The 20,603-nt window shown below is 40.0% G+C and overlaps 1 protein-coding gene across 1 annotated transcript in view; it reads left to right on the plus strand.

Moving 5' to 3' along the window:
• Positions 1-20,205, plus strand: part of LOC139370872 (CREB-regulated transcription coactivator 1-like) — a 35,017-nt gene extending 14,812 nt beyond the window's left edge. Inside the window, exons 9-13 of the mRNA XM_071110759.1 lie at positions 807-943; positions 4,551-4,769; positions 14,638-14,724; positions 14,857-15,031; positions 15,320-20,205. Of these exons, the coding sequence (XP_070966860.1) occupies positions 807-943; positions 4,551-4,769; positions 14,638-14,724; positions 14,857-15,031; positions 15,320-15,531 (830 nt within the window). The 3' untranslated portion in view covers positions 15,532-20,205. The remainder of the gene's footprint in view (positions 1-806; positions 944-4,550; positions 4,770-14,637; positions 14,725-14,856; positions 15,032-15,319) is intronic.
• The last annotated feature ends 398 nt before the right edge of the window (positions 20,206-20,603 follow it).

Below are 20,603 nucleotides of genomic sequence, written 5' to 3' on the forward strand. Positions count from 1 at the left end.
GAAATTCTGATAATGTAACCAAGGATCAGCTCTACGTGTTTTTAATTAACAAGCAAGTTCTGTATCAAAGTTAATTTTGTGATCCACTGTTTTACTGGTGGTTTATGTATGAAACCTTCCTGAACTCCATGCAGCACCATTTCTACCATTTGAGCAAGGAAACCAATTTTTTTGGACATAACATCCAAAAATCTAACTTTGGCAATAGTCTACATGCAGAATAACCTGTTAACGTACACCATGCAGATATTACAATGGTAATCATGTGACACAACTATATTGTCTTTGTAAGGTGTTTCCCATTACCCTGCAAAATATTGCATCAAACTGCCTACAGACACTGGAGCTCCTTGAACGTCTTGGCTAGACTGTTTCCCACCCCCCTGTATCTGGAAAAAGATAGCTGGCAAGAATATGGATGGCTCCACTTCTTTATTTATGGCTCCTTGAGAATCTTTAGTTAAAATGCAGACTAGATTGAGGTAGTAGGTGAACCTTTTCACTACTGCAAACATTTCACAGAATGATTATGCGTCAAGTTTCGCTAGAAATGCCATTTCTCAAGCGACTGAAAGCTAGATAGGTCGATGGATAGGTACTTTATTACTTAGTGATTGGTACTTACTTAGGGATTGGCATATGAGTGGATGCATGCATATAAACATATACAGCACACATCACTAGAAAATCTGTACATTGTAGTTGTGAAAACCCCCTGGCAATGTTACATTTCACAGCAATGCCCAGAATGAGTTTTGCTGTATTTCAGAGAAGAGCCACTGATGCCTGTCCTGTTGTCTTGGCAGGGATCCCAACCACCGCTCAGCCTACCGTGACGGCCCAGCGCAGGCAGTCCACCTTGGTCCCCCTAACCCTAAACGCCAACCCACAGCAGTCACCGCAGCAGCTCTCCCCCACCCTATCGCCCCCTCTCAACATCCAGGTGAGAGGCTTTTTCTACGGTCGCATTCAGCAGTGATATTATTGAACTTTAACAGAGGTTGTAAACAACTCATTTTTAACATAGGGATATCACTTTCAGTAAATCTCTTAACTAAAATGGGATTTTACCCTGATGTTTTTAAAGGGCCAAAAGCATGATGTAACATTTTGATTAGATTGTTTAATCAACAAGGTCAATTCTGAGAGAGAAAGGTGCTGGAGTTTGCTAAACGCTATGCAGACAAATGTATTTTATCTCAACACAAACTTCAAAAGGAGAACTGGTAGTAGTGTTTTCAATTTATACTGAACTAAAAATTAACATTACATTTAAATAATTTAACCCCTAATCTATGAATTTCACATGACTGGGAATACAGATATGCATCTGTTGGTCAAACATACCTTTTGACCATCATAGATCAGAAAAGTACTTGTGTCCACCACTTGCATCATGCAGCGTGACACATCTCCTTCACATATAATTGATCAGGTAGTTGATTATGGCCTGTGGAATATAGTCCCACTCCTATTCAATGGCTGTGTGAAGTTGGTGGGAACAGCAACACACTGCCTCCCAAACATGGTCAATGGGTGACATGTCGTCTGGTGAATATGCAAGTCATGGAAGAACTGGGACATTTTCTGCCTCCAGGAATTGTGTACAGATCCTTGCGACATGGATGTGCATTATCATGCTGAAACATGAGTTGATGGCAGCGGATGAATGGCACGACAATGGGCCTCAGGATCTCATCATGGTATCTCTGTGCATTCAAATTGCCATTGATGAAATGCAATTGTGTTCGTTGTCCATAGCTTTTGCCTGCCCATACCATAAACACACTGCTTCCATGGGGCACTCTGTTCACTATGTTGCCATCAGCAAATCACTCGCCCACACAACGCCATACAGGACATGTGGACTGCGATTTGTAAGGCTGGTTAGACGTACTGCCAAATTCTCTAAAATGAATTTGGAGGCAGCTTATGGTAGAGAAATTAACATTTAAATTCTCTGGCAACCTCTCTGGTGGACATTCCTGCAGTCAGCATGGCAATTGTACTCTCCCTCAACTTGAGACGTCTGTGGTTTTGTGTTGTGTGGCACATTGTAGTGGCCTTTAGTGGCCCCAGCAGAAGGTGCACCTGTGTCAGGATCATGCTGTTTAATCAGCTTCTTGATATGCCACACCTCTCAGGTGGATGGATTACCTTTGCAAAGAAGAAATGCTCACTAACAGGGATGTAAACACATTTGTGCACAACATTTCAGTGAAATTAGATTTTTGTGAACTTTAATTTCAGCTCATGAAACATGGTACCAACACTTTACATGTTGCGTTCATATTTGTGTTCAGTGTATATAATAATGATTTGGTGGGTGATTATATTTGCCCTATTTCAATACGCATGTGTGAATTGAAAATGTGTTTTGCACATCTCAACTTTCCCTAAGACACCCTTCAGAGAGTTGGGTCATGTCCAGGGTCTGCCTTTCACCTTGTTGGCTCGGGGATTCGAACTAGCAACCTTTTGGTTACTGAACCAACGCTCTAACTGCTATTCTACCTGCTGCCCTATATACATGGCTAAATCCCTATGTGAGATGAGCAAATGATGCCTACCAGGTGTAGTCTGGCCTTGTTTCCTGGAATGACTCAGCTAGCCAAGATCCCTCCAGAGTAGAGGTCGACCGATTATGATTTTTCAACGCCGATACCATTTATTGGAGGACAAAAAAAAGCCGATGCCGATTTAAAAAAAATATATATATATATTTGTAATAATGACAATTACAACAATACTGAATGAACACTTATTTTAACTTAATATAATACATCAATAAAATCAATTTAGCCTCAAATAAATAATGAAACATGTTCAATTTGGTTTAAATAATGCAAAAACAAAGTTTTGGAGAAGAAAGTAAAAGTGCAAAATGTGCCATGTAAAAAAGCTACCTTTTAAGTTCCTTGCTCAGAACATGAGAACATATGAAAGTTGGTGGTTCCTTTTAACATGAGACTTCAATATTCCAAGGTAAGAGGTTTTAGGTTGTAGTTATAGTATTTATAGGACTATTTCTCTCTCTACCATTTGTATTTCCTATACCTTTGACAATTGGATGTTCTTATAGGCACTTTAGTATTGCCAGTGTAACAGTATAGCTTCCGTCCCTCTCCTCGCTCCTCCCTGGGCTCGAACCAGGAACACAACGACAACAGCCACCCTTGAAGCAGCGTTACCCATGCAGAGCAAGGGGAACAACCACTCCAAGTCTTAGAGCGAGTGACGTTTGAAACGCTATTAGCGCGCACCCTGCTAACTAGCTAGCCATTTCACACCGGTTACACTAGCCTCATCTCGGGAGTTGATAGGCTTGAAGTCATAAACAGCGCAATGCTTGATGCACAAGAGCTGCTGGCAAAACGCACGAAAGTGCTGTTTGAATGAATGCTTACGAGCCTGCTGCTGCCTACCACCGCTCAGTCAGATACTTGTATGCTTGTATGCTCAGTCAGATTATATGCAACGCAGGACACGCTAGATAATATCTAATAATATCATCAACCATGTGTAGTTAACTAGTGATTATGATTGATTGATTGTTTTTTATAAGACAAGTTTAATGCTAGCTAGCAACTTACCTTGGCTTACTGCATTCGCGTAACAGGCAGTCTCCTTGTGGAGTGTAATGAGAGGCAGGTGGTTATAGCGTTGGACTAGTTAACTGTAAGGTTGCAAGATCCCCCGTGCTGACAAGGTGAAAATGTCATTCTGCCCCTGAACGAGGCAGTTAACCCACCGTTCCTAGGCCGTCATTGAAAATAATGTGTTTTTAACTGACTTGCCTAGTTAAATAAAGATTAAATAAAGGTGTAAAAAAAATCGGTGTCCAAAATACTGATTTCCAATTGTTATGAAAACTTGAAGTAGGCCCTAATTAATCGGCCATTCCGATTAATCGGTCGACCTCTACTCCAGAGTAATTTGGAGCTTTCAATTGCTCGAGGAAGGCATAACATCCCAAACAATGCTCAGTGTGCGACGCTTTAAAATAAGAAACGATAACCTTTCTCTGCCCATGGCACCAGTATCTAATGTTTGTTTTGTCCATGAACTGAGAATCTTTCTATAACGTATTAAAGCCTTTGCGTCGCTGGGTGAAAACAAGATATTTAGCTACTCTTGTAATATATTGAAATGGATGCGCAGTAAAAGGTGATTCATTCATTTTTATCAGTCTTCATGTTGGTGCTATATTCTAGATATAGGTAATGTATATTTTTCCACTTTATTTTTTATAGTACACTTGGGAAGATGATGCTAACATTTAGACATTTTAAGTATTATTTGAGCCAACATCAGTTTTGGCAGTGTTACGTTTGCCAGCAAAGTGCGGTAGGTAACTAATTGGATATAATGTAATTGTTTCACCTCAGTTACCCAAGTTAGTTAGCAAGCTTTCTTAAATTATTTACAGTTTTAAAGTTACCAAACGTTCTTATGTTATTTTGCTAGCTACTGTAACCCTGTTTATAAGTGTTGAATTCCTCGTTTTCAGGTTAAGTTCAAGCTTTTTTCTCTTCCTGTATCGTTAACAGGCAATGGCGATGGACGCCTTGACTCTGGAGCAGCAGCTATCCCAGTACGCCTTCTTTAGCCAGCTGACAGCGCAGTCCCAGGCCCAAGTGCTCAATGACCTGCAGCAGCAAGCCCTGCCCCAGGGCATCAGGCTAATTACCCTGGCCACCACCACTGCCTCCACAGCCACCCAGTCCTCCCCAGTCAGCCAGATCGCGACAACTGTCAACATCAACTCGGTGAGTCGCACACTCTGTAGACCAATGACACTGTGGAAAACTGAGCGGACAAGATCCAAGAAAAAGCCAGTGTTGTAGTCCTTGTTTTGATGAGACTTACCATGGACTTTTTGTATGGTGCTCTACACGGTGAAACGCTTTTGTTTGTGACATTGGAGGTGGGATTGTTGCTAAGTGTAAGTAGATTAGCCTTTTCCACAAGAGTATGGGAGGTGACATTACCAGTAGTAATTCTCATGATTTTTGAGACCACTGTTTCAGTCAGAACAATTGTCTAGATCAGTGGATCCCAAACTTTTTTATAGTCCTGTACCCGTTGAAACATTCAACCTACAGCTGCGTACTCCCTCTAGCACCAGGGTCCGCACACTCTCAAATGTTATTTTTTTGCCATCATTGTAAGGCTGCCACACGCACACTATACATTACATTTATTAAACAAAGAATGAGTGAGTTTTTGTCACAACCTGGCTTGTGGGAAGTGACAAAGAGCTCTTATAGGACCAGGGCACAAATAATATAATAATAATTCTGCTCTTTTTATTTAATGTCTTACATATAAAAACGTATTTGTTCAACAAGAATTGTGAATAACTCACCACAGGTTAATGAGAAGGGTGTGCTTGAAAGGATGCACATAACTGCAATGTTGGGTTGTATTGGAGAGAGTCTCCGTCTTAAATAATTTTCCACACAGTCTGTGCCTGTATTTAGTTTTCATGCTAGTGAGGGCCGAGAATCCACTCTCACATAGGTACGTGGTTGCAAAGGGCATCAGTGTCTTAACAGCACGATTTGCCAAGGCAGGATACTCTGAGCTCAGCCCAATCCAGAAATCTGGCAGTGGCTTCTGATTTTAAATTAAATTTTCACAGAATGCAATTTCGATGAGGCTCTCTTGTTGACTTGGACTGGAGGCAGGGCATGAAAGGGATAACGAATTCAGTTGTTTGTGTCATCCGTTTTGGGAAAGTACCTGCGTAAATGCTTACCCAACTCACTCAGGTTTTTCGCTATATCACATTTGACATGGTCTGTAAGCTTGTTCATTTTCCCACAAATCAAACAATGATGGAAAGAACTGTGTTGTCCTTGTTAATCCAGACAGAAAAGAGCTCCAACTTCTTAATCATAGCCTCAGTTTTGTCCCGCACATTAAATATAGTTGCAGAGAGTCCCTGTAATCCTAGATTCAGATCATTCGGGCGAGAAAAAACAACACCCAGATAGGCCAGTCGTGTGAGAAACTCGTCATCATGCAAGTGGTCAGACAAGTGAAAATGATGGTCAGTAAAGAGCTTTAAGCTTGTTTATCAATAAAAAAACATGTTAATACTTTGCCCCCTGATAAGCAGCGCACTTCTGCATGTTGTAAAAGCGTTACATGGTCACTGCCCATATCATTGCATAATGCAGAAAATACATGAGTTCAGGGGCCTTGCTTTTTCACTGTTGTGTCCAAAACATCTTTCAAACTGTCAGGCATTCCCTTGGCAGCAAGAGCCTCGGTGGAAGCTGCAGTGTACACAAGTGGTGTCGGGAGCAACTACTTGCATGCGCGTTACCACTCCACAGTGTCTCCCTGTCATGGCTTTAGTGCCATCAGTACAGATACCAACACATCTTGACCACAAGTCCATTTGATGTCACAAAGCGGTCCAGTACTCTAAAAATATCCTCTCCTGTTATACTGGTTTTCAGAAGAGGATGTCTTCCTTAATCGACCCCCCCACTCGGCGGGAGAGGGCTAGGGCCATTCCCCCCAGAAATGTCCGGGAACTTGCAGGGGCCTTGGTGGAAGAGTGCGGTACCATCTCACAGCAATAATTGCCACATCTGGTACAGTCCATGAGGAGGAGATGCACTGTAGTACTGAGTATCTGGTGGGGCCACCAGCTGCATTGACTTTAAGTTTTGATTTTGATCCCCCCCCCCCCCCTTTGTTCATGGAGACATTCCATGTCTGTGGAACTTGTTCAGTTTGTCTTTTGTTGAGTCTTGTTATGTTCATAAAAATATTTACACATGTTAAGTTTGCTGAAAAATAAATGCAGTGGACAGTGAGAGGACGTTTCTTTTTTTGAGTTTATACATGCATCAACTTTTCCAGCAACATGTTTCTGTGTTGGGAGACCAGATGCTGCTGGAAGTGGTGTTGTAGGGGCAGTAGGAGGCACACTTTCCTCTGGTCTAAAAAATATCCCAATGCCCCAGGGCAGTGATTGGGATGCCCTGTGTAGGGTACTGTCCTTCAGATGGGATGTTAAATGGGTGTCCTGACTCTCTGAGGTCATTAAAGATCCCATGGCACTTATCGTAAGAGTAGGGGTGTTAACCCTGGTGTCCTGGCTAAATTCCCATTCTGGCTCTCCAACCATTAACGGTCACCTAATAATCCCCAGTTTAAAATTGGCTCATTCATCCCTCTCCCCTGTAACTATTCCCCAGGTCGTTGCTGTAAATGAGAATGTGTTCTCAGTCAACTTACCTGGTAAAATAAATAAAACTCAAGTGTCTACACTGACATTTTCAACCTCTCCCTGACGAGTCTGTAAGACCAACATGTTTTAAGCAGACCAGCATAGTCCTTGTGCTTAAGGACACCAAGGTAACCTGTTTAAATAACTACAGACCAGTAGCACTCACGTCTGTAGCCATGAAGTGCTTTGAAAGGCTGGTCATGAATCACATCAACACCATTATCCCAGAAACCCTAGACCCACTCCAATTTGCATACCGCACCAACAGATCCCCAGATGACGGAATCTCTCTTGCACTCAACACTGCCCTTTCCCACCTGGGCAAAAGGAACACCTATGTGAGAATGCTATTCATTGACTACAGCTCAACACCACAGTGCCCTCAAAGCTCATCACTGATCTAAGGACCCTGGGACTAAACACCTCCCTCTGCAACTGGATCCTGAACTTCCTGATGGGCCGCCCCCAGGTGGTAAGGGTAGGTTACAACTAGAGGTTGACCGATTTATGATTTTCTTTTCAACGCCGATACCGATTTTATTGGAGGACCAAAAAAGCAGATACCGATTTTAATTGATTTTTTTTTAATTAAAAATCGATTTATTAATTTATATATATTTATTGCAATAATGACAATTACAACAATACTGAATGAACCTTGTTATTTTAACTTAATATAATAAATAAATCTATTTAGTCTCAAATAAATAATGAAACATGTTCAATTTGGTCTAAATAATGTAAAAACAGTGTTGGAGAAGAAAGTAAAAGTTAACCTAGTAATATCAACCATGTGTAGTTGACTAGTTATTATGTGAGGTTTTTTTATACGATAAGTTTAATGCTAGCTAGAAACTTACCTTGGCTCCTTGCACCTACAAGGTCCTTTTGACACTAACAGGTGGTCAGCCTGCCACGCAGTTTCCTCGTGGATTTTAATGTAATTGGCCATAATCGGCGCCCAAAAAGGCAGATTACAAGTTTTCATAACAATCGGTAATCAGCCATGCCTGATTAATCGGTCAACCTCTAGTAACAACATGTCTGCCATGCTGATCCTCAACACGGGAGCCCCTCAGGGATGTATGCTCTTGTACTCCCTGTTCACTCATGACTGCACGGCCAGGCACGACTCCAACACCAAGTTTTCTGATGACACAAAAGTGGTAGGCCTGATCACCGACGACGATGAGACAGCCTATAGGGAGGAGGTCAGACACCTGGCCATTTTGGTGCCACAGGAAACTACAGGAAAAAGAGGACCGAGCACACCCCCATTCTCATCGACGGGCTGTAGTGGAGCAGGTTGAGAGGTTGAAGTTCCTTGGTGTCCACATCACCAACAAACTATCATGGTCCAAATACATCAAGACAGTCGTGGTTGCATCACTGCCTGGTATGGCAACTGCTCGGCCTCCAATTACAGAGGGTACTGTGCACGGCCCAGTACATTACTGGGGCCAAGCTTCCTGCCATCCAGGACCTCTATACCAGGTGGTGTCAGAGGAAGGCCCTAAATTGTCAGACTCCAGCCACCCTTGTCATAGACTGTTCTCTCTGCTACCGCATGGCAAGCGGTACCGGAGCGCCAAGTCTAGGTCCAAGAGGATTCAGAAGAAGCAGAAGCGTTATCTATGCATATTCAGTTTAACTCTACCTGTATGAACATATTACCTTGACTAGCCAGTGCCCCCACACATTGACTCTGAATCGGTACTTCTTGTATACAGTTGAAGTCGGAAGTTTACATACACCTTAATCCTAGTAAAAATCCCTTGTCTTAGGTCAGTTAGGATCACCACTTTACTTTAAGAATGTGAAATGTCAGAATAATAGTAGTGATTTTATTTCAGCTTTCATTTATTTTATCACATTCCCAGTGGGTCAGAAGTTTACATACACTCAATTAGTATTTGGTAGCATTGCCTTTAAATTGTTTAACTTGGGTCAAATGTTTTGGGTCGCTTCCCACAATATGTTGGGTGAATTTTGGCCCATTCCTCCTGACAGACCTGGTGTAACTGAATCAGGTTTGTAGGCCTCCTTGCTCGCACACGCTTTTTCAGTTCTGCCCACACATTTTCTATAGGATTGAAGTCCGGGCTTTGTGATGGCCACTCCAATACCTTGACTTTGTTGTCCTTAAGCCATTTTGCCACAACTTTGGAAGTATGCTTGGGGTCATTGTCCATTTGGAAGACCCATTTGCGACCAAGTTTTAACTTTTTTTTTTTTTTTAACTTTTTGCTTTTTGCTTTTACTTTTTGCTTCAATATATCCACATAATTTTCCATCACAAAATAGACGGCATCATGAGGAAGTCCACCAGTCCCTCTTGCAGCAAAGCACCCCTACAACATGATGCTAGCACCCCCGTGCTTCACGGTTGGGATGGTGTTCTTCGGCTTTCTAGCCTCCCCCTTTTTCCTCCAACCATAACGATGGTCATTATGGCCAAGCAAATCTATTTTTGTTTCATCACACCAGAGGACATTTCTCCAAAAAGTATGATCTTTGTCCCCATGTGCAGTTGCAAACCGTAGTCTGGCTTTGTTATGGTGGTTTTGGAGCAGTGGCTTCTTCCTTGCTGAGCGACCTTTCAGGTTATGTTGATATAGGACTTTACTGTGGATATAGATACTTGTGGATCTGTTTCCTCCAGCATCTTCACAAGTTCCTTTGCTGCTGTTCTGAGATTGATTTGCACTAAGGTACGTTCAACTCTAGGAGACAGAACGCGTCTCCTTCCTGAGCGGTATGACGGCTTCGTGGTGTTTACATGGTGTTTACACTTGCGTACTATTGTTTGTACAGATGAATGTGGTACGTTCAGGTGTTTGGAAATTTTTCCCAAGGATGAACCAGGTTTGTGGAGGTCTACAGATTATTATTATTATTATTATTATTATTATTATTATTATTTTTCTTTTTTTTCTGAGGTCTTGGCAGATTTTCCCGTGATGTCAAGCAGAGAGGCACTGAGTTTGAAGGTAGGCCTTGAAATACATCCACAGGTACACCTCCAATTGACTCAAATGATGTCAATTAGCCTATCAGAAGCTTCTAAAGCCATGGCATAATTTTTTGGAATTTTCCAAGCTGTTTAAAGGCACAGTCAACTTCTGACCCACTGGAATTGTGATACAGTGAAACAATCTCTGTAAACAATTGTTGGAAAATTACCTGTCATGCACAAAGTAGATGTCCTAACTGACTTAACAAAACTATAGTTTGTTAACAAGACATTTGTGGAGTGGTTGAAAAACTAGTTTTAATGACTCCAACCAAAGTGTAAGTAATCTTCCGACTTTAGCCTCGCTACTGTTATTTTACTGCTGCTCTTTAATTATTGTTTACTTTTATTTTCAATTTTTTACTTATACAATTTTTTTACTTAACCCATTTTTCTTAACTTCTTAAAGCATTGTTGGGTGAGGGCTTTTAAGTAAGCATTTCACCTGTTGTATTCTGCGCATATGACAAATAAATAAAATTGGATTTGACTGTCTTCGAATGTCATTCTACTTTTTGGTCTTATGTAACAGATGTTTCTTTCTGTTGGTGAAATGTCTGCTTGACAGTTTGAAAGCTTTTTATTTGACAGTTAAAAAAAGACCCATTACATTTTTTAAAAAAAATATCACTGGGATTGCACAATAGTTGGACTTATTTCCATTCTAGTCCCTTTTTTTCTTTTACATAAATACAATTACATACTGTAGCTACAGACACGGAGATGCTTGACCTCCAAATGAGTGTGAGGGCGTTCTTACAACCTTGTTTTGGCTGGGCTGTAGCTTTAAGTATTCTGTTGATGTTTGGTGCTGCTGGTGAACCATTATGTTGGGGCGGCAGGTTGCCTAGTGGTGAGAGCATTGGACCAGTAACCGGAAGGTTGTATGATTGAATCCCTGAGCTGACAAGGTAAAAATCTGCCCCTGAACAAAGCAGTTAACCATTAACTGTTCCCTGGTAGGCTGTCATTGTAAATACAAATTTGTTCTTAACTGACTTGCCTAGTTATATTTTTTTATTATTAAATACATAGTGCACAACTTTTGCGGTTAGATTCCCATGTACTGAATAAGAATACAAGTTAAATGGGTTTCCATCTCATTTTCAACTCTAGACGAACTGATGGTTTTACCACAAAATGTTGTGTAGGTATAGTGAATGTGCCCATTCTGGTATTTGCACGTGTGCTCCAGCCAACAGCTCGCAGATACAGTGCAGTTAAAGCCTGCTAGATAATTTGTCTAACAGCAGCCAAGCATCATTGTCACATAAGACCCTCAGTATTTATTGAAAGGAGCATCAAGCTCATCACCTTGCACTTTCACCACCCAGTGAAGTTCATCATATTTCATCTGTAGCCTAATAAACTGCATGCTGTCTCATGTCTTGGCCTTTTTTATCCGACATGAACTTTACTCGCATGAAATGGTTGAATGGAATTATATTTTGGACAGACGTGCGCATGTATACAGGTAACTTTTGAAGTAGCCTAATCAGATGAACATTGTGATTGGTTGTGTTTATGCCACATATAAATGCATTTTAAAAAGTGAAATGGTAAATATTTTGGGTATATTGAAGTGTTAGGTTCTAGGTGCATGAGGAATAGCGGCTCAGATTGGAGGCAGTGCACTCCTTAAGCTTCCCTGAATAACTGGGCCAGCCAGGAGCATGTGGGGCCACATTATTATAGTACGTCTTGGGAGAGTGAGGATCTGCAACAGGACATCTCCATATCAAGTAAAGATACAGTCAAATTGGCCTGCTGCTGTGCCTTTTTAGACCTTGTTAAACTGTTGAGTAAACTCACAACTCATCCAAATGGAATGAAACATTAAAATCACAGGGCTTTTGCGCTGTTATTCAAATGATATTTGGGGGGGGTCAGCCTACTCATCCAGACTATGACATTATATTCTCCCAGCAGCTAGCTAGCTACAAGGCTCTGATTTTTAGCTTGCTAAATAAATACATATTAGTTAAGCTAGCCTATTAGCCACGTTATGACAAGATCCTTGCCTTGTCGAGTTTGATGGGTTTGAGATTCCCAGACTTTTTGTATTTTCGTCCAAAATTAGGAGTGAGTGCCAACTGAATGGCAAGCAGCAAATGTAGCTTGCCAGCTGTGATTTACAACCGAACAGCAATATTTAGTGGACTACCAAGCAATGTATTGGGGCATTAATCTATTCTGCCAACAATGTCAGACTATAAGCAATGGAGTTTTGACTCAAATAGAGCCTATTTGTAAAACCTTTTATGAAGTTGGTGAATTTGATATTTTGGGCTGATAATTGTTTTTTTTCATACAGTATCTGCAAAGTAGCTAAAATGGTGTCAGTTGCACTTTAAGAGCTGTGCAGTCTCTTTACTCAAGTTTCTTCTGTTGGATTGAGTTTCCTGCTTGTCAATACCTTGACTGTTAATACCCAGTGAAATTCTAGCTCCTACAAAGTTTGGTTCATTGGTCCCCTTCAGCAGTGGCTGTTTTTTGGGGGAGTGAACTGGTTTGTGATTTAGATGGTGTAAGAGCCCACCTTAGACTCTTGGGCCCTTTCTGAGTGCTCTGTGTCTAGGAACTCTGCACCGGTTAACACTCTTCCCTCCAACAGTACCGCAATCAGACTGGCTCTCCGGCCAATCAGTCTCCAACCTCCCCAGTCTCCAATCAAGGCTTCTCCCCTGGCGGCTCGCCTCAAGTAAGGGCGAAACCACCAAGATGCTTTGTTGGGGAGGGTTTTTTGCCAAAAATTGGCTGTAATTGGTCTAGCTGCTGCTCATTCCAGCCTCTCGCTCCCCTCCATGGTGTCAGCAATCACATCCCCCATCTCCTCTCCTCCAGACCACTGCTCGCTGTCTGCTTATCATATTGGCTCAGGTCTTTGAGTGTTGTCGCATAGCAGCTTTTTGTGTTTTTGCTTGAACCCAATATACACGGAGTGTGCAAAACATTAAGAACACCTTCCTAATATTGAGTTGCACCACCCACCTCTACAAGGTGTCAAGCATTCCACGGGGATTCTGGCCCATGTTGACTCCTATGCTTCCCACGGTTGTCAAGTTGGCTGGATGTCCTTTGGGTGGTGGACCATTCTTGATACATATGGGAAACTGTTGAGTGTGAAAAATCCAGCAATGTTGCAGGTCTTGACACAAACTGGTGCGCCTGGCACCTTCTACCATACCCTGTTCAAAGGCACTTAAATATTTTGTCTTGCCCATTCTCCCTTTTTGAATGGCACAGATACACTATCCGTGTCTCAATATTCTCAAGGCTTAAAAATCCTTCTACATTGTTATGAAGTGGATTTAACAAGTGACACCAATAAGGGATCGTGGCTTTCACCTGAATGCACCTGGTCGGTCTAATTCATGGAAAGAGCAGTTGTCCTTCATGTTTTGTACACTCAGTGCATGTCCTGTGTATTTGCAGCACCTACATAGAACCTTAATTATGATTATTTTTAGTTAGTCCAACACGTTGATAGCAGCTTTGGTTGTTTCCTGTTTTACATGGCCTTGTTTCCAGCATATTTTACAAAAAAGTGCCAGAGGTTTGGGAAATAGGTTTGACCTCTTTCTAGTTCTGTTCCTCTGAAAGTGTCTGATTCCATGTACTGTAACTAGCTGTAAAAATGTAATCTTCCACCAACTTATTGTTCTGTTTTTTTATCTTCTATTGTGTTACTGAATGCCAAAGTTTGTTTTATATTGGCGAACTTTGACAATCAATACATCCTTAGAAAGTGGATACATCACAAAATGTGTCAAATGGTAAATATTACTGGACCTAGTCAGTTTTGAAGGCATGAAACAGCAGTGGGGTTGCGAGTAGAGAAACTACAGAAGCCAAATAACCTCACCCCACAGGAAGCCAAGTTAGCTACTGTAGCTAGCCAAAGTCATTTGCATTTATTTGCTGTCGTTAGTTAGTGCTACAGCATTGTTTTCCTAGCTTACAATATCATACCTCTAAAAATGACAAGATGGCGATTGTGACATTTCTATATTCTAAATGAAGGCCTATTGCGCCATATTTTTATAATGTTAGGGTTCACATCTTTCTGATGAAACATTTATGTGGATGTGGCTCTTATTAATCATGCTGTGTCTGGTAATTTTGGGCCTGAATAGGCATTATGAAGTTATGAGATGTTGGTGTTTGTGCCATCATGAACAGCCATTTACCTAACTGTAATTGAATGGCTTGTGAATTGCCTCATGCCTTTTGTGATGTCTCATGACTGTAATGTTCCCTTATATATCCCTCAGATACCCAAGAAAAGGCTTTACCCATTGACTGTAAGTCTATTAGTTTTCATAACCCTTTTTTTGTTGTTTTACCCTAATCAGATGTCCAATGTCTCTTTCAGCACATTCCAGTGGTGGGCAGTATATTTGGGGATTCTTTCTACGACCAGCAGCTAGCATCAAGGCAGACCAACGCTCTCTCCCATCAGGTGACTTAACCCACACCAAACTAGGCCATGAATTTCACAGCCACGACATCCCCACATATTACAACTTGTGCCTGATCTGTGTTCTATTCCCTAACTTGACCTATTACATGTTTGTTTTTTTCACTTGCTTAGCTCGAACAGTTCAATATGATTGAGAACCCGATCAGCTCCAATAGCCTGTACAGCCAGTGCTCCACCCTCAACTACACACAAGCAGCTATGATGGGCCTCACAGGGAGCAGTCTGCACCAGTCCCAGCCGTTGGGCTACGGTAGCCATGGCAACATCCCAAACATCATCCTCACAGGTACCGAGCAGCAGCTGAGTCAATTAGAGAGCCTGTCATGTAATTCAACTTAGTCGGGCACTGTACACACCTATTCAAGTTATTTGTTCATCCTGGCTTGATTAGTAAATAGTTTTATGAAGTTTGGCCAGTATGAGTAAAACGTGTCTTGTAAGATTAATTGTATTTAGTTTTTCTTGTTACAGATTATTTAGGGTGAAGACTGTTACTTAAAGTAATACTGTTAATAAACTAGCAGCTGCTTTGATTTAACGAATGTCAAATGTTTCCCTAATTGTTGCGTTTTAGTGACAGGCGAGTCTCCACCCAGCCTCTCTAAGGAGTTAACCAACTCACTGGCCGGCGTCGGTGATGTCAGCTTCGACGCGGACTCTCCGTTCCCATTGGACGAGCTGAAGATCGACCCCCTCACCCTGGACGGACTGCACATGCTCAATGACCCCGACATGGTTCTGGCCGACACTGCCACTGAGGACACGTTCAGGATGGATAGGCTGTAATACAGAATGCTGTCAGTGGCCAACAACAAAAAAGAACCCTAGGAAGAAAGGGAAACCAGGCATGGCCATTCAGCTATTCAACCTCGCACTCACCCTCAAGTCCTTTGAAATGATGAGCCACCAAAACCCATTGTGGAGAAGGACATGCAAAGACTTGTTAAGGTCAGGAATGGAATTGTTGTAATTTCCAATGAGATTGTTGGTTGGTCAGTGCTTTGCTAGCTTGCTGCGTTAACTATCTCTAATTTCTTACCATATATCCCACAGTGTCACACTTGATAAAAGATTGTATATCTCCTTTTTATTTAGTTTTTTATTTTTCTACAAATCTACATGCATTTAAAAAGTGAAAAGCCACTAGCTGCACCATCCCTATATCGTTCCTTACCAACCATATACGCTTTATACTTCACACTCAAAGCTTTATTTTGATTGACAACCTAATGTTAATGTTTGCGTTATGCGTATGATGGATTTTTATTTATTGAAATATTTATTACTTCAGTTGAATGTTTTTTGTTGCATTTCAAAATGTGTTTGAGTTTGAAGCCAATGTCTCTGCTCTAACTGTATTGTGCAAACTACACTGATTATGGATCTATTCATTTAAGTATTAAGCTGCTCTGTTAAACTTAAGGAGTACAAATCCTCCCCATGTTTGCTCTTACGGTTGCCAGTTGCAACGACATCTCACTAGATATAATCAGATAAGGCCTCCTTAAAATATAGGATAGGATCTGCAATTGTGTTTTCATCACTTACATGGGCCCGCAATCGTTGGGTTTCATCTTGTGCCAATGCTGTTTTTAAATGTATCTTAACTAATGAAAAACATATTCAACAGATGCTTATAAGCTTACGCTAATGTGACAATGTAAACATGGAAAATGCAAATACCCAAACTAGATGGCCATAATTCTCCTTTGCATGTATATCCAGATTGAATGCCTCCTGAAAATCTGAAGGATACAAACTCCTCAGAAACCTGTTGAACTTGTCACTGTGAGATCACCTGATTTTGCCTTACATATTGAGTATTGTACTGTTTTTAAGTGTAACTAATGTGACAGTGTATTTTCTTAACTTCTAACATTTTCTTGTATTTGAGAGGAATTTTGAATCCTAGTCAGTGACAATATTTGTGGTTATGTAGTGTAAAGTTTGACAAATCACTGTACTGTATTTTGTACTGGTACACTTTCTAAATGAGTTATGGGTGTTTTGTAAAAAAAAAAAAGGAAATGTTGATTTCAAATTTGTGATGGAGAGTGCAAATATGGGGAGGCTTTCTTCTCCTTAAAGGGAAACTTACAAACGCAAATACAATTATTTTGGTAGACAATTGTTATGATAAAAAAACAATGTTACTTAGAATTCATATTTGGTTCTTCCCTCCAGATTAGGGTCTGGTAGAAAACTATTTGAACCATTCCATTTTATGCTCATAGCTAAATGAGTCCCACAACACATGTAGAACTTTGCAAAAGAGGTTAAAATGGGCAGAGTTTTCGTCTATACGCTAACTTGTAGAGCTGAAATACTTAAACTTTTTATTTTACTCTGTTTCATATTCTGACATTTCCGTTTTGAAAGCTAATATAGCGAGATGGAAGTAAGTGAAGAGCAACTTGGCTAAATAGGATGTTTCCTTATATGGGCTGAGAATGTGTCAACCATTTTAGTGTCAAGTGTCAACCATTTATAAAGAACACAATATTACATTTTTTTTTTGTTTTTCTCTTAACATTTGACATTTTTATACGGTAGCTATGTTTGATCATGTTTCTACTGTACTGTGTGTGTATATACAGAAAATGTTAATGTTACTTTTTAACTAAATCCCAATGTGGGAAGTGGCATAGTTCGCCAACTATGAGTTAATGATAAGTACAAATATATATTTGAGAAATAATATTTGACTCTTACGCAAATCGGAAATGAGAAATCATACCATTGCATCACTAGAATATGTAGAAATGCACCGTTCTACAAAAAACTGTTTAAGCCAAACTGCAATACTCCAGTATGCTACTTTCTTACAGTGCCATCCAGATTAATTCGCTGCAAATTATTTTGGTTCATTTTTGTTTCTGAACATTTTCCAAAATGTGCATTCTGATATCCTGTACATAGGCTATAGCTGAAACAAAATGACCGCATGACAAAAATGGAAGTGACCCTCAGAAAAAGGCCTTCAAAGCAAGTATTTGGTCACACATATTTAGCAGATGTTATTGCGGGTGTAGCGAAATGCTCATTTTCTATACAGTTTTGATTTAAATTGAGCTCTACAATGTAGTAAAACAAAACACCACATCAAAAATTATGCATGTGTCAGTTGTTCCTAATGAGTCATGTAAATGGTTACTTTTCAGATGACTGTGTTGCCTCCATTTATGCATAATGCTAGCGCATTGCTGAAATAGGAATGTATTTGTTTACGGTCTTGGAATGTCTGTTTCAACAAATGACATAAGTCAAAAGCATTTTTCTTGAATATCTCTTACTGCCATCCATTTGTTGTTCAATTGAATTGTCTGTTAATTGCTTTTGAACCTAGTTCTTCACTGTAGCACTTCACTGTGGGTTTTAAATAGTTGTTCCTGTAAGGCGAACCTATTATGAATCCCATCTTCATAACAGACGTTTTTTAAAGTGGTAGTTCACTCCAAAGATCGAAGATTTCAGCTCTCATAGTTGTCTAATGTTGAGATGAAACCATTTCAAAAAGAGGGTTGAGTTAAGGAGCTAACTTCTTTCAAATTCTTAATCAACTTTGAATTTCCTGATGCAGAAAAAGTTTTCTAGCCTAATCAGAAACCGGCTTAATTGCAGGATAACCCATATCTTGAACTTGGAAATTCACATTGCGTTCTCCTCAAATAATCAAATCAAAACGATGGATGTGGATAAAAGCCAAATAGTTTGTGATTTATAGCATGCATGTTGTAATTAGTTTGATGCAACTTTTTGTCTTCAAATGACCACCCAAATTACTGAGCTACAAGTGTGAACTGAAAGGGAAAAATGATGGAATCAGATGTTGTGCATCTTTTCCATTCCTTTAAGACTGAGGCACACACTGAATAGCTGGAGCTACAGAACATTAGGCTTGGGCCATGGACTCCCCTTGACATTAGACCACAATATAACATCGTTGGAGAAATTTAGATTTTGGAGTGAACTGTCACTTTACTGGCCTGGCAAGAGTGAAAACAAAAACAGTTTCACTAAATATGCCGCTTACAGTAGCGGTCAAACTTGCCACTGTTTACGATCTTTAAAAAATAAGTTGAAATTGGAAAAACTATTGGTTTTCAAGTGTATTTGTTTGATTTACAACCACATGACCAAGAGAGAAAATGAAATTGAGACTTTTAACTTAAGTCAAAAAATTGGTGGACTGAATTATTCAAAATTCAAATGAATTTGGTTGGAGGCAAGTGATCTCTTTTACTGTGTCATTTTTCACCTGTGGTAAGTTGCAGGTGCCTACAGGGTAAAAAAATAGACATTCAAACCATTTTGAAAAGAGAACATTCTGCTCCATTGCACTCAATTGTAAAGTGCCTATATATTTGACTGTACTCTATTTGCAGTAAAACTTGACTGTCAAGAGAGCTTACTGTCAGTTGCATGACATGACAGATGTTATAAGTAGTCCCTACTGCTGATATGGGTTTATTGAATGATTCAGCACTATCATGTTAACTTCAGCAGTATGTGTATGAACTATGGCTAGCTAGTAAACATAAATTGAGGCATGTTTTGAAATCAATTCTAAACACATATCAGTTACTGTGACTGCATACAGTAAGACATATTCTATGTAAGGTTTAACAAACATGTTTGCATTGTATGTGTTCGTTCTTATTCTGTTGCTTTCTCACTTTAGTTATGGTCACCTGCCTTGTGAACAGTGACTGTTCTGTCAATGCTGACTGTTTTACCCCAAATTTGAAGAAAGCGTATTTTCTTTTATTTTTGTAAAGCCGGTCATTTTAAATGTGACTTGCATCTATATTCCTTATTTTGGGATGCAAAACCAGAAAGGGCTTATTCCAATGCAGCTTGTTTTCCCATCATGTTAAAAAAAAGAAATAGCACTCAATGTATTGTCGATCAATATACCATACTGCTCTGCATATGCATGGGAAGTGGAAATCTAATAAGGTGATGTGGACTCCTGTGTTGACAGTAGTTATTGAAATCAACTGACTGAAGTGAGAATGTTATCTTGATTCTCACTAAGTATACTGTCACTGCCTGAGGACCTGTCACCACAAATTCCCTCAACTAATAAGGTAAACATTGAGCAATTGCAAAGGAACTTAATCTCAAGTGAATGAAGAATTCTGTTTTGTTACCCATACTTTAAATGCATTAGTATGAATCCATATAATTGCCTCCTCTAGGACCGTTGATGTTGGAAAACCTAAAATGACACTTTTGGAAAGTATTTCCAGTTAGTAATGTAAAGAAAATCTCTTCTTGGTCAGCTATAAGTGGGTATCACATATTTAACCATTGTCCTGTAAATCATATTCTGAGATGTATTTCTTTGTTGCTATGTGAAACTACGTATGTGGCCCATTTGTAAGATGAAACTTGAATGTGGGTGGCATCTTTTTCCTGTACATAGTCTCAATATCAAATAAAACTCATTTTCACCAAGGTTTACTAAATGTGTGACATTTGAACTATATATATATTGTCCTTATTCTGTTATTTCTATTTTGTCATCTGTATTTCTGTATGTGTTTTAAAAAAAAAAATGGAATACCTGTGCATGTTCGTGATTTCAGTCCCTAACTTTTTATCAGCATTCAAAGCAGTTGCTCAAGGTGTCACAGTTTCAGTCTAGATAGTAGTAGGATGACTTTCCATCACAGTTTCAGTCTAGTTAGTAGGAGGACTTTTCATAACAGTTTCAGTCTAGTTAGTAGTAGGACTTTTCATAACAGTTTCAGTCTAGTTAGTAGTAGGACTTTTCATAACAGTTTCAGTCTAGATAGTAGGACTTTTCATAACAGTTTCAGTCTAGTTAGTAGTAGGACTTTTCATAACAGTTT

This window comes from Oncorhynchus clarkii, chromosome 1 (assembly GCF_045791955.1).
Source record: "Oncorhynchus clarkii lewisi isolate Uvic-CL-2024 chromosome 1, UVic_Ocla_1.0, whole genome shotgun sequence".
Classification (NCBI taxonomy): Eukaryota; Metazoa; Chordata; class Actinopteri; order Salmoniformes; family Salmonidae; genus Oncorhynchus; species Oncorhynchus clarkii.